The sequence below is a fragment of the Bubalus kerabau genome, chromosome X (genome assembly GCF_029407905.1).
Source record: "Bubalus kerabau isolate K-KA32 ecotype Philippines breed swamp buffalo chromosome X, PCC_UOA_SB_1v2, whole genome shotgun sequence".
NCBI classification, from domain to species: Eukaryota; Metazoa; Chordata; class Mammalia; order Artiodactyla; family Bovidae; genus Bubalus; species Bubalus kerabau.
This window is the reverse complement of record NC_073647.1, coordinates 122,316,599-122,330,424: the sequence shown is the minus strand read 5'-3', so window position 1 is coordinate 122,330,424 and position 13,826 is coordinate 122,316,599. Positions and strand designations below refer to the sequence as shown.

Here is a 13,826-nt window from a genome sequence, read left to right as displayed (position 1 = left end):
ATTTGCATGGTATTACTAGAAATTCAGAAGAGAGAGAGCTAAAGTGTTCACAATCCCAATCCAGTAATTTTCCTTTTGGTAAATTCTCTTCCAACACTTTTCCACTTGTTTATATATTTTTAGAAAGCTGCATATATTGAGTACGTACAATTTCATGTCCCAGTCTTTTGGAAACATATAGTGTTTTTCAGTGTTGTCACAAGCTTGCTAATAATCATTTTTGATGAGTCCTTCATGTTCCGTTGAGAGGATATAGAATACTTTTTCTATCATCTTATGTTAGATATTGAGGTAGATTCCACTTCCAGTCACCCCTCCCCCACATTTATTTGCAGGGGGAGGGCAGGAGACATGTCCTTTCATGACACTTTTACTTTTTTACTTTATATGGCTGTCTCCTCAGAGTAAAGTCCCAGGGGAATTTTTGGTCCCATGTAAGTTGGGTTTCATTGCCTGAGAAACGACATCTTTAATAAAGCTTGAGTCACTCTAATGACTGTTGTTGTTTAGTCGCTAAGTTGTGTCCAAGTCTTTGCGACCCCAGAGACTGTAGCCCAGCAGGCTCCTCTGTCCATGGGATTTCCCAGGCAAGAATACTGGAGTGGGTTGCCATTTCTTTATCCAGGGGATCTTCCTGAGAGATAACCTCTAATAGGCACATGGAGCTGACTTTGACTTTCATTCTCCCTTCCCCTCTTTTCGATGTTGAGGAGGTGTGGGTAGAACTACTTTTTCCCCTAGAACTCAGAGGTGTCTGGTGTAGCAGGCAGGGAAGTTTCATGGTGGCAACCATGGCTCATCTACATCCTACTGATCTTTCTGAAAGGAGAGTCCAAGGAAGTGACGAAATCTGAGAGGGCAAGAGCAGCCCCAGGGGGCAAGTGGTGGGTTCATGTTTTCTTCTTAAGCTACAGATTTCTAAGAACAAGCTGTTTATTTACTATCCTGCTGTGTAAAGGCCAGAGCAGGTTCATGCAAGCTAGTTTGTCAAATATCTAGAGTTCTCTGAAAACATATGTTTCTAGGCATTCTGAGCAACAGGGAAAAGTGGAAGGTGGGAGGGTAGAAATCCATATGTCAATGCTGATAGGTCTCTATTTAAATATAATCTACTCAATTCAGAGATATAGAGAACTAACTGGTGGTTACCAGTGGAGAGAAGGGACAGGGAAGGGCAACATAGGGGGAGAGGATCAAAAGATACAAACTATTAGAAATAAAATAAGCTACAAGGATATACAGCATGGGGAATATAGCCAATGATTTATAATAATTATAAATGGGGTATAACCTTTGGAATTGTTGATCACTCTACTATACACTTGTGATTTATATAATACTATACATCAACTATACTTCAATTTAAAAATAAAATATATATATAATGGTTGGATGGCATCATCAACTCAATGCACATGAGTTTGAGCAAAATCCGGAAGATGGTGAAGGACTGTGAAGCCTGGCATGCTACAGTCCATGGGGTTGCAAAGAGTTGGACATGACTGAATGGCTGAACAGCAAATAATCTGCTTCACGGTCTGTCCGCCTCTCAGATCTACTTCTACTGGCTGTGCCGGGACACACATGCCTTTGAGTGGTTTGCGGACCTGCTGCAGCTGCTGGAAACACAGATGCAGGAGAAGAACAACGCGGACTTCCTCAGCTATAACATCTACCTCACTGGCTGGGATGAGTCTCAGGTAAGGACAGGATCCCCAATCTCAGGTCTCTCCCATAGCACCCAGGGCTTACCGACTTCCCTTTGGCTCTTGGAGTGTCTTGTGTACTGGTTTTAAGAATAGTCAATGTGTTCAGGTGATCCACCACATTCACTCTGACTCAGTATGCCCTTATATTCAGACTGTTGAGACTAAATTCAAAGCTGGTATCTGTGGGACAGGTCAAAGCTAGGGAGCCTACAAAGAAGTCAGAGCCATGACTGTGACCTTGTTAGAGCAATGCCCCACCCAGGGGTATTGAACCAGGTGGATAAGATGATCCACTGGGTTATGGGAGAAAAGAAAATATTAGCTTTCTCTCACTCTCTTTCTGTGTGTGTGTGTGTGTGTATATATATATATACACACACACACACACACATGCATATGTATGTTGCTGTTGTTTAGTCACTAAGTCGTGTCCGACTCTTTTGTGACCCCATGGACTGTAACCCTCCAGGTTCCTCTGTCCCTCGGATTTCCCAGGCAAGAATACTGGAGTGGGGTTGCTATTTCCTACTTCAGGGGATCTTCCAGACCCAGGGGTCTCCTGCATTGGCAGGCAGATTCTTTACTGCTGAGCCCCCTGGGAAGCCCATAAATACACATGCATATATATGGGTATATATATGGGTATATATTCCTTTAATTTGTATTATGTATGTTTTATAATATACATAATACATTTAATAAGGAGTCATAATAACTGGTAATAATTCTTAAGCATATGCTTGTGCCAAGTATTCTTCTTAGTGTTTATATAGATTGTCTAATTAAATCCTCACAACCACCTTATAAGTAGCTATTAGCCTTATCCATATTTTACAGATAGGGAAGCCAAGGCCCAGAACAGCTTAGGTCATTTGTCCAAGGGCATCCAAGTAATAAATGCTCCAGGACCTGCACTCTTAGCCACTTCCAGTAGTTCATGATAATCATTTGTAAATAAATCAGTATATATCTAGTGAAGGTGATATATGTATGTATATATGTATACATGTGTGTAGTACACATATGTATATATACTCCCTCCTGAGACATTTAGCAATGAAATTGTGAATTTTCAATGGATAAAACAATTACAGCTACAAGTATTGATAAGATAACAATTCACGAGACAACCCCCCACAACAAAGAACTATCTGGCCTCAAATGTCTAAAGTGGTGAGACTGAGAAACTTAGAAACAAGTTAATGATTCCTAGCGGGTAACGTGTTTCTAAATAAGCAAACATTAATGACTTGGCCCAGAAGCAGCATAACTGTCCTCCTGAGTGAGGAGCTAAGGCAAGAGTTTCTGGTCACTGGCTCAACTGGCCACACCCATACACTGGCTCCTCATCAGAGACATTTTTCACATGTGCCTTGTACCTGTGAAAACTGACTTCTTCTCATTCAGGTTTTGGCATATTGCCTATCATAAATTCTCCAAGTCTTCAGAAAGTTTTGTAGGTCCCGTAGGTCCCACAAACGTAGGTCCCGGGCCACATGACCATGAAAATTGCTGCTCTAGAAAAAGTGGTTTTAAGATGTCACTTCTGCAATTTAAAGACAAAGCAACAACAGACTTTGATAAAAATGAAACCCGGGGGAAAAATGTATAATATATAAATTGCTCTGCAGTTCTGTTTTTTTTTTCAAAAACCAATTTTTTTTTTCCCAGTGGGGAATTTTTTGCATTGAAAAATAGTTATCTTGCTTTGCAAAACTTTGTGTCTACAGGATTATTAAACCAGGGAAACCACCCTTCTTAACCTCTTCCATCCCCATTATCCATCCCCTGTCCAGTAAATTTAAAATCTGATTTAATTGTTAAATTTAATTAACCATTTTTACTAAAAAATACCTGTGGTTCAAACTGAGGCTCCCTAGAATGGTAACAGAAAGCAACCCCCCCCCACCCCCCGCCACACACACACTATTAATAGCTTTAGGCTTGGTTTGATGTCTCATTACATTAGCAAAATATGAGTGCATTTTAATCTATGATTGTCTTAATTCTTAGTGATTCTCTCAAAACAGTGGGAGTATATTCAGGACAGACTGCTAGATGTACTGCAGAGAGAAAAACAGTGAAACAGAATTTAAATCGTACCCACACTTTAAAGTCTGGCTCAAATGCTGCCACCCTGAGACCTTCTCATATCCTCCACTTGTCCTCCCTTCTTTGTTCTCATGGAGATGTTTGTGCCTCCTCTATGGCATTCATGGTACCTTAGTCTACAAACAGGATTGCCCACCTTTTTACTTCAAGTTCTCCCTTTCTAGACTATAAATGGCTTGAAATCAGTGCGTCCAGTGTTGTTGACCGCCTAGCTTCTGGCATAATGCCTTGCTTCATATATGAACATTTAGAATGGGTAGAGCTTGGTTTGTGGGATAGGTTCGTCTATCTGTGTGTGTTTATAGAGCATGACTCTTTTTTCTGAATTCATGTCCTTTCCTGCAGGCCAGTCACTTTGCTGTGCATCATGACGAGGAGAAAGATGTAATCACAGGCCTGAAACAAAAGACCTTGTATGGACGACCCAACTGGGATAACGAGTTCAAGACCATTGGAATTCAACACCCCAAGTAAGGAGTTCCCCCAACAGAGTGTTCTTGAGGCTTACAGTCTATGTAAAGCAGCAGCTCCCAAACACAGCTAAATTTATATATTCTGGAAACTAAAATATCTAGATAACTATATTCACACTCATAAAATGTTCTAAATATCTCTCACTTTAAGAAGTCTTTAAATCACACCCAACATTGACTGGTGAGTTCCAAACAGATTCCTAGGCCCCACCTCAGGCTTTCTGAACCCTGCTGCCCCCAAGTAGGCCTGTAACTCAATTCTTTGCTTTTATCTCCTAAATTTCACTCATGTATCTGCTTCTATTAATTCAACAAGATTTATATTGTTTACTAAGGAGACACTGGCCCCATTTTCATGTATAGCTTTTGGGTCCTAGATCATAAGTTGACAGATACCCCAGGTCCTTCCTGCCCTCACTAAAGCTTTAGTCATTATGAAGCTTTGAGGAGATCTTTTATCTTGTTAGAACACATGACAAACTCAAGAAATCACCATAAATACTCTCTTTATGTCATTGCTTCTTACACTTTAATGAACATGTAAATCACTTGGAGGAGCTTTTTAAAATGCTGATTTAGTATATGTGGGGTGGGGCCCAAGAATCTCCATTCTTGGCTTTGAATGGCTTTTTGAGTTTTCTTGAAATCTTAACATGAACAAGGAATTGGAAATACAGTCACATCAAAGAACAAATCATCACAGCTTTGACATTTAAGCCAAATAGATATTTTAGGGCAGATTTGAAAAAATTGTGAAGTCATAACAATTTAAAAACACAGCTGACCTACTTCAATAATATGAATTCCTGAAAAGCTGACACCAGGGCTCTGGTCTGAAACCACAGCTAGAGGAACAAGGCTTTAGAATCTAAAAAGTTGAAGGACAAAGCCACACCAAGTTGTTAGCAGAGTTGCCGTTCCTAAGGCGGGTTTGTTCCTGATTTTAAGGCACTGGAGGGACTTCCCTGGTGGTCCAATGGTTAAAAGTCTGTGCTTCAAGTACAGGAGGGTGTGGTTCGATCCTGGGTCGGGAACTACACATGTCCCATGGTGTGGTCAAAAATAATTTTTTTTTTAAAAAGATGCTGGAGTGTTTGAGAACACAGAGCCCTGAAAGGAAGTAGACCACAGGCTCACAAATTCACCACCATTTTCTCTGTGGTAGAAGTTTCCATAAACCTTGCTTGAATGTCATTTTTTTTTCTCAATAAAGTCAGCTGCCTTTTGAAGTAGCCAGCTGCCCCCATAAATAGGACCAAGCCACCCTTCCAAGGGTCACCTGAACTCTATCATTTGTGGAAAGACAAAGGAGCTGAGGAGACTGCTCTGAGGCCTAGAATCAGTAGGAAATCTCCCCATGTGCTTTGTAATTGATCCCATCCCAAAGCCTAAAACTGTCTTTTTCTTTCTCTTTTTCTCCCCAAAAGTACCAGAATAGGAGTCTTCCTCTGCGGACCGGAAGCCTTGGCTGACACCCTTAATAAGCAGTGCATCTCCAGCTCCGACTCTGGCCCCAGGGGAGTGCATTTCATTTTCAACAAGGAAAACTTCTAACTGGTCTCTTCCTTGAGGAAATAAATGTGGGTTGTACCACTGAATAACCAAGTAATGCTAGTGGGTAATATAAGTTCCTCCCTTTAAAAAAAAAAAGAAAAAGGAACTATGATGTGATGATTTTCCCTGAGAGGAATGTCAAAGATTTTTAATGGTGATAAATTTGCATTTGTATGGAGCTTTATGGTTTTCAGAGCAATTATATAAACTTTTTTTTTCCATTTTTTTTCCCTTCACAGTAATGCCAGAGAAACGTAGGGCAAAGATTCTCAGACTCAGTTTTCAGGATGAAAAAAAAAAAGGTTCAAAATGGTGAAGTAACCTCCCTAAGATGAGACTGGCTCTAGGCCATCTGACTCTAGGTTTGGTGATCTTTCAGCAACAGCAGGTTGCCTGGAAATTGGTTTGCATGCTCCCCCAAAGAAGAAGCAAACCAGGGAATAATTATTCATATTCCCTTTTGTGTCATCTTTGTTATCATTATTGTTCTATTGAAGGAAATTTTCCAAGTAGGAGATAATTTATGTTGAGAACGATTCATCACTTAATAGTGATGACATCCTCCAGTTTACCAATACAGCAGCCTAACTGGGTCAGAGATTTCTCCTAGAAAAGAATATTAGACTGACTGGATGTATGTATGACCCACCATTTACACTGGTGCTTGGAAGAGAGTGGATACTCATTGAAAGTTAGCTGAATGAATGAAAAGACATTTAGAACCATACAGTGCCAAGGTAGAATCAACTGAAAGCCTTAAACAGTATTATCTGAGGAAATCACTTCTGATACTCTAGTTGACCAACTCTAGTTGACCCATTCTCTTAAGGGTACAGAACAGGCTAAGGTTAGTAACCAATAGGTTGTCCTGTCCAAACACTCTTATTTGAAGCATTGCACCAAAGGGAGATGGAGGCAGAGAAATGAACTCCTCTCATAACTCTGGCTGGCTCCTTTAGTCCTGCTCCTGATGCTATGAAAGAAATGCAAACTAATTTATTGCCCAAAACGTTCCTCTCCAGCCAGCACTTGTGAATCTGAAATTAAGAATTGTGACAAGTATGTATCTGACAGCTGCTTTAAATAGCATCCACCCTTTGTTTTACTTAAATACACATGGAAAATTGATCTAACTGGTGTAACTAATGATTTATCCTTCTATCATCATGATCATAATAAAATTTACATCCCAGAAACTAAATCCCTAGCTCCAATAGAATATTCTGGATATTCATGAGTTCAAGAATCTCTAAATCACTGTTAATGTAACTGCCCCTACTTCTGGGAACGAAAAACAGCTTTATTTGTTATATTCTATGCAGCCACAGATATTTAGAAGTAATCAACTTTAATAATGAGAAAGAAGGAGAAAGGAGCAGAGGGGACGGGCAGAAGGCCAGGTTAGGAGGAAAGGGGAGGGAAGGAGGAAGACAATAGAAGGAAAGTGAGAGAAAGCCAAAAAAAAAAAAAAAAAGGCAAAAGGGAAGGGTAGGGGAAGGGGGTCATTTTCTACCGCAGATTTCTTAAAGTCTTGTATGTATTGAATGTAATTGCAGGAGCCATACACATATTCATTTTATTTTGGTCACATAAGGTATTGAATCTGAAATTCTAGCCACAAATTTGATGCTGAGTGGACCTATTCAGGGGACCAAGCTGAACTAGAAAGAACTCAGATGTTCCATTGGGTCCCCAGGATGCCCAGGGCACTGAGGGCATCAAATCAGGCTTGCTTTGGGAAGGTCATTTCCCCACGATGTCCAGGACTGTTTCTTCAAAGAGAAACTTAGGTCCACCCCATTCACACTGCACCTGAGGTATCAGTTCATTCATTCAACAAATTTGTATTGTGCTATTGCTATGACTCAGGCTCCATGTTTGTGGTTTCATTTCTTTATGCCAAAGTGCGAGCCAGAAGGGACCAGGGTTACAGGGAGTCTGAGAATCTGGGCCCTTGCTCCCTATGTGGCATAAGTAAAACCAGCTTCATTTGTTGCTCTGAAAATATTTCTCCAGGGTTTTCTATTTTTGACACCCAGAGAGTTACGCCCTGTGTTATCCTGGTTATAAGATGAAAAATGAGTGTAAACGCGCTTGTCATTATAAGAGCTTCCTTCCTGTTCCCCAGCCACCAGCTGCCCGTGCAGCCTTTTTAGCATTAGTATTTAGCAACAGTTACTCAATTAAGCATTATTTTTCATCTCAAGGCTATGAAGGCGTTTCTTTTTTCTTTTGCTTTTGCAACATTGTTTTTATTAATTTGAATACTTGTAGATGTTGTGTGTGAATAGTTTGGGAGAGGGGGGCCCTGGGAGATAATTCTTGGGAAGAACTATCAAAATTGCACTCAGTTATTAAAATGAATGAGCTCTCTCTGTGTCTGTGTTATTGATCTTCGTATTCAAGGATGGACTCAGAGGGCATAGATTTTCTCTGCCCCAGTGGGATTGAGATTCTCTGTGTTTTCGTAGATGACATGTCAAACACGGCACAATTTCTGGATTGAGTAGGGAAAACTAAGTACTGAGTTCTGTACTGATATCCGGGTGACACTCACAACACTGGTACAAGGAAATGGACAAGAGAGTATCACCTGATATTGTAGATAGAATTTCAAAGCGAAAGAAGCCCTAGTATAGCAACTTTTTTTTTTTTCATTTCCACTCATCTTTTAGGTTCTAACTTTGCAGTGAGGTGCCATCAAATCAGGTTGTGAATAGATATACAGTCATGGTTCTGTGTTGGTAATTGTTCTAAATGAGTCATCCAATTATGATTCCCCCATCTAGGAAAGGTATAGAGATGTGGGCATATGTTCCTGTGGGGGTCAGCAAATGCTGCCATGGAGGGAAAGGTCATTAACTCAAATAAACATCAGCAACATCAACAGCTAATCTTTAATAAACACCTTCTACTATGTCAAATGTTTTAATCCCTCAGGATTTTTCAAGGTAGTTGTGTGCATGCGTGCTAAGTCGCTTCAGTCGTGTCTGACTTTTTGCAACCCTATGGACTGTATAGCCTGCCAGGCTCCTCTGTCCATGGGATTCCCCAGGCAAAATACTGGAGTGGGTTGCCATGCCCTCCTCCAGTGGATCTTCCCACCCCAGGAGTTGAACCCCCATCTCTTAGCAAGGTAGCTATTTTATCTCAGTTTTGTTGATTAAAAAAACTGAAGCTGAGAGAGAATAACTGATAGGCTCAAACTATCCCACAACTACTGGGCAACTGTATCAATATTAAGTCCATATATTTCTAGCTAAAAATTTCATGTTCTTTATGCCACGCTAGCAGATTAGACAAGGTATAAGTAACCAAGGATTTTTTTAAAGCTATTGTGCTGCTGCTGCTGCTGCTGAGTCACTTCAGTCATGTCCAACTCTGTGCTACCCCATAGACAGCAGCCCACCAGGCTCCCCCGTCTCTGTGCTATTGTGCTAGGTACAGATAATGCACTAAGAAGAGCTGGGTAACAGTGGTGTATAAACCTTTGGTTTATACTATCTAAGCATCTTGGTAACTTAATTTAGAAATATTGGTTAACCAGATTCATGCTAATTTTTACTTTATTTTAATGTTCTTGGCTTTGTTGAGGTATATAGTTGACAAATAAAATTATAAGATATTTAAAGCGAACAACATGATGATTCACTGAACGTTTTTCCAAAGAACAACTTTCAGTTATATAACCACAGTGCAATGAATCAATCCAAGAAATTTAACACCAACACAAAACTATCATTTACTATATAGTCTATGTATAGGTGACGTTGTATCCTTAGTGCATTGCATTGGGAGGTAGGTATTATCAGTTTGTCCTGTTATTATTGGTATTAAGTTTGACCACCAGATTTTTCTGTTATAAATGTAAAGGTATTATTTTACTTTTGTAATCAGTAATTAACATTTGGGGAATACTTCCGATGATATCCATATCATTTTCTCCAATAGTCTTTCACCCAGGCATTTTAAGATACATTGATGAAATCACACTGAATTGATTTTTATAATGATGGTTACTGAATATCTAGATTCTTAATACAACTAGATATTTTATTAATATCTTAAACCTCAATAACCTACCAATTTCTTTCCCCTCCTCAGATTTATTGAGATATAATTGACATGGAACATTGTATAAGTTTAAGATGTACAACGTGTTGATTCAATACATTTATATATTGCAAAATGATTACCACTATAGCCTTAGCTAACACTTCCATCCTGTCACATAATCACAATTGCTTTATTGGGGTAAGAATAATTAAGATATATTTTTTGCAGTATCCCAGACATTTTGACATATTTCACTTCCATTTTCATTTGTTTTGAGATATTTCTTGATTTACTTTGATTTCTTCTTTGACCCTTTGGTTGTTCAGGAACATGTTTAATTTCCACATATTTGTGAATTTTCCAGTTTCCTCCTGTTACTGGTTTCTGGCTTCATACCATTGTGGTCAGAAAAGATACTCGTGATTTCAATCTTCTTAAATTTACTAAAACTTGTGTGAGACCTATCATTTACTCTATCCTAGAGTATGTTCTGTGTTTGCTTGAGAAGAATGTGTATTCTTTGTTGTTTGATGAAATGTTCTATATATGTCTGCTAGTTCTATTGGTCTGAAGTATGTTTCAGATTCATTTCCTTGTTGATTTCCTGTCTGAATAACCTATCCATTGTTGAAAGTGGAGTATTGAAGTCCTCTACGATTATTGGATAGTTGTCTATTTCTCCCTTCAGATCTGTTAGTATTTGCTTAATGCATTTAGGTGCTCTGATGTTGGGTGTATATATATTTATGATTACTATAGCTTCTTGACTAATTGCCCCCCCTTATCATTATATAATGACTGTCTTTGTCTCCTTACCATTTTTGCCTTGGAGTCTATTTTGTCTGATCTAAGTATAGCTACTTTTGCTCTCTTTTGGTTTCCACTTGCATGGAATACCTTTTGCCATCCCCTCACTTTGAGTCTATGTGTGTCCTTAAAGCTGAAGTGAGTCTCTTGTGGGCAACATAGACTTTTTGGGACCCTATGGACTGTAGCCCACCAGGCTCCTCTCTCTGTCCATAGGATTTTCCAGGCAAGAATACTGAAGTGGGTTGTCATTTCCTTCTCCAGGGGATCTTCCCGACCCAGGGATCAAACCCAGGTCTCCCACATTTCAGGCAGACTCTTTACCGTCTGAGCCACCAGGGAATCCCATATAACATTATAAAACAGTCTACCTTACAGTGATAATTTCAGTTTAATTACATACAAAACCTCTTTTTACTACCCCCTTTTATATTCTTTATGTCACCATTTACATCTTTTTATATTGTATAACTAAACAAATTGTAATACTTTTGTCCTTTAACTTTTATACTAGAGTTAAGTAGTCAACACATCACCATATTACAATGTTAAGGTATTTGGAATCTAACCTTATGCTTACTTTACCAACGTGTTGTCTTATTTTCACATCTAATTAGCATCCATTCATTTCAAGCTTGAGGAGCTCTTTTCAGCATTTCTCTTAGGGCAGATTTACTGGTGAGAAATTCCCAGTTTTTGTTTGCTAGGGAAAGTTTTTATTTTGCCTTCAATTGTTTTTTTTTAAGATTTACTTATTTTATTTATGGCTGTGCTGGGTCTTCGTTGCTGGGCATGGGCTTTCTCTGGTTACAGTGAGCAGAGGCTACTCTTCGCTCCAGTGTGCGGGCTTCTTCTCATTGCAGTGGCTTCTTTTGTTGCAGCCTGCAGGCTCTAGACCCAAGGGCTTCAGGAGTTGTGGTTCGTAAGCTCAGTAGTTGTGGCTCCAGGCTCTAGAGTACAAGCTCAGTAGTTGTGGCACACGGGCTTAGTTGCTCTGCGGCATGTGGGATCTTCCTGGACCAGGGATCAAACCCGTGTCCCCTACATTAGCATACAGATTCTTAACCAATGGACCACCAGGGAAGCCCTTGCTTTCAATTCTGAAATACAACTTTGCTGGCTAAAGTTTTCTTGGCTGGTAGTTTCTTTCAGCATCTTGAGTTTTCAGCATCCTTTAGCATCCCATTCTCTCCTGGCCTGCAAGGTCTCTGCTGAGAAATCCACTGATAGCCTTATGGAAGTTCCCTTGCATGAGAGATTTTTTTTTCTTTTGCTGGTTTTAAAATCTTTGTCCTCGGTTTTGGACAGTTTTGTTATTACATGTCTTGGAGAAGATTGTTTTGGATTGACATTTTTAGGTGACATTAGCTTCCTGAACTTGGATGTCTAAATCTCTTCCCATGTTTGGGAAGTTCTCAGTCATTATTCTTTAAATAAGCTTTCTACTCCTTTCCGACTCTCTTCTTCTAAAACTCTAATGGAGTATACATTATTTTTTATCGTGTCCCATAATCCCTCAGGTTTTCTTCATCCTTTTCCATTCTTTTTTTCTTCTTACTCCTTGATTGGATAATTTCACTTGGTCTCTCTTCTTGCTCAAAGATTCTCTCTTCTGTTTGCTAAATTCTGCTGTTCTATACTGACTTCTTCAATTATTGTATTCTTCAGCCCCCAAAATTCTGTTTTTTCATTTTTTTCTATCTTTTTGTTGAACTTCTCATGTTCTTGTATTTTTTCCTGATATCATTAAGTTGTTTATCTGTGTTCTCTTGTAGCCCTCTGAGCATCTGTAATTATTTTGAACTCTTTATCGGGCAATTCCTAGATCTCCATTTCTTTGAGGCCAATTACAGAAATTTTACTATATCCCTTTGGTGGAAGCATGTTTCCTGATTCTTCATCATTCCTGCAGCCTCAAATAGGTGTCAGCATGTTTGAAAAAGCAGTCGCTCCTTCCAGACCTCATGAAGTGAGTTTAGGGAAGGAAGCCTTTTACCTGAAAGAGGGGCATACTGGATCATATGGTGACTCTGTGTCACCTGGTCCAGGGTCCCGAGCGTGGGGGTATGTTGCAGCGCCCAGTCTGGGGAAATGTGATGTCTCTTCAGCTCAGGCCACTGGACTCCACAGTACAGAAAACTGTGTGGTCCTTGGTGAGTACTGCATGGGGGAGAGGGGTTCTGTAGTGGCTGCTAAACAGTACCTCCAGCTCTGCTAGCTAGTGTAGGCAGTGGGGATGGCCAGAGCTGGTGGCATGCACACACTTGGTTGTGGCAGCCAGCTGCAGTTCCCATGCAGTGGCGGAGGCTCCTTGCAGACACACTCGTAGTGATAGGAACCAGGGCTGGTAGCGAGGGCCAGGCTAACCATGTGCCCTCTAGTAGCTGCTGGGGATCTGGCTGTTGACACGTTCTCTTGCAGCTGCAGACACTTCCCTGCAGGGTGTACACTGCGGTGTAGACTGGTGATGGGTTCAGGCTAGGGGCATGGAACAAAGCTGGAGGTGCTAGGTATAGGTGGGCAGGGTCGTGCTGGCCAGTGACAGAACATGGCCGGATCCCAGCTCACAAGCTGCTGTGGGAGCCTTGGTTGTTGGTGCACTCACCCATGGCTGAGCACACTCCAGCTTGCAGGCTTCAGTCAGAGGCCAATGACTGGCGTCAGGCCAGTGGTATGCAGGTGCACAGCTACAGGGGCTCGCTTCCAGGGCAGGCCCGGCAGTGGGGTCACTGAGGGGTGGGTGCTGGCCTGGCTGTGAGCCTGACTCCAGGGCGCTGGTGAGGGTGGGGAGGGACTCAGGCGGCTGGTATCTTACACTTGCCCAGCCACCGAGACCTCAGTGCCTGCAGGTGTGACCAGCTTCTGGTGGGGCCGGGGTGACAGTGCTAGGGTAGGGGGCGGGGCAAGACTCAGGTGTTAAGCATCACTGAACAGACTACCTATGGGGCAAAGGCTGGAGACATCAGCAGGGCGTCCACGCAGGTGTGCTGGCCATTGCCTTCATCAGTGGAGAAACCTGCAGAGTTTTTCTGCACAGCGGGTCTCCGTGAACCACACTCTCTCCCACTGCGTGTCTGCTAATAGTTAGCAGCTAGCCTCTGCCTTTCTTCCTGGT

At 41.0% G+C, this 13,826-nt stretch overlaps 1 protein-coding gene and 1 long non-coding RNA gene across 2 annotated transcripts in view; one reads left to right on the top strand and one right to left on the bottom strand.

The window, feature by feature from the left end:
- LOC129639315 (cytochrome b-245 heavy chain) overlaps positions 1-7,319 on the top strand; it is a 33,076-nt gene extending 25,757 nt beyond the window's left edge. Inside the window, exons 11-13 of the mRNA XM_055564390.1 lie at positions 1,554-1,700; positions 4,167-4,291; positions 5,722-7,319. Of these exons, the coding sequence (XP_055420365.1) occupies positions 1,554-1,700; positions 4,167-4,291; positions 5,722-5,848 (399 nt within the window). The 3' untranslated portion in view covers positions 5,849-7,319. The remainder of the gene's footprint in view (positions 1-1,553; positions 1,701-4,166; positions 4,292-5,721) is intronic.
- A 4,950-nt stretch (positions 7,320-12,269) lies between these two features.
- On the bottom strand, positions 12,270-13,562 carry LOC129638864 (uncharacterized). The gene is made up of 2 exons (XR_008708077.1): positions 13,317-13,562; positions 12,270-12,707 (listed from the first exon to the last, which is right to left on the bottom strand). It is a non-coding gene; the product is annotated as an uncharacterized LOC129638864 (long non-coding RNA).
- Between the last annotated feature and the right edge of the window lie 264 nt (positions 13,563-13,826).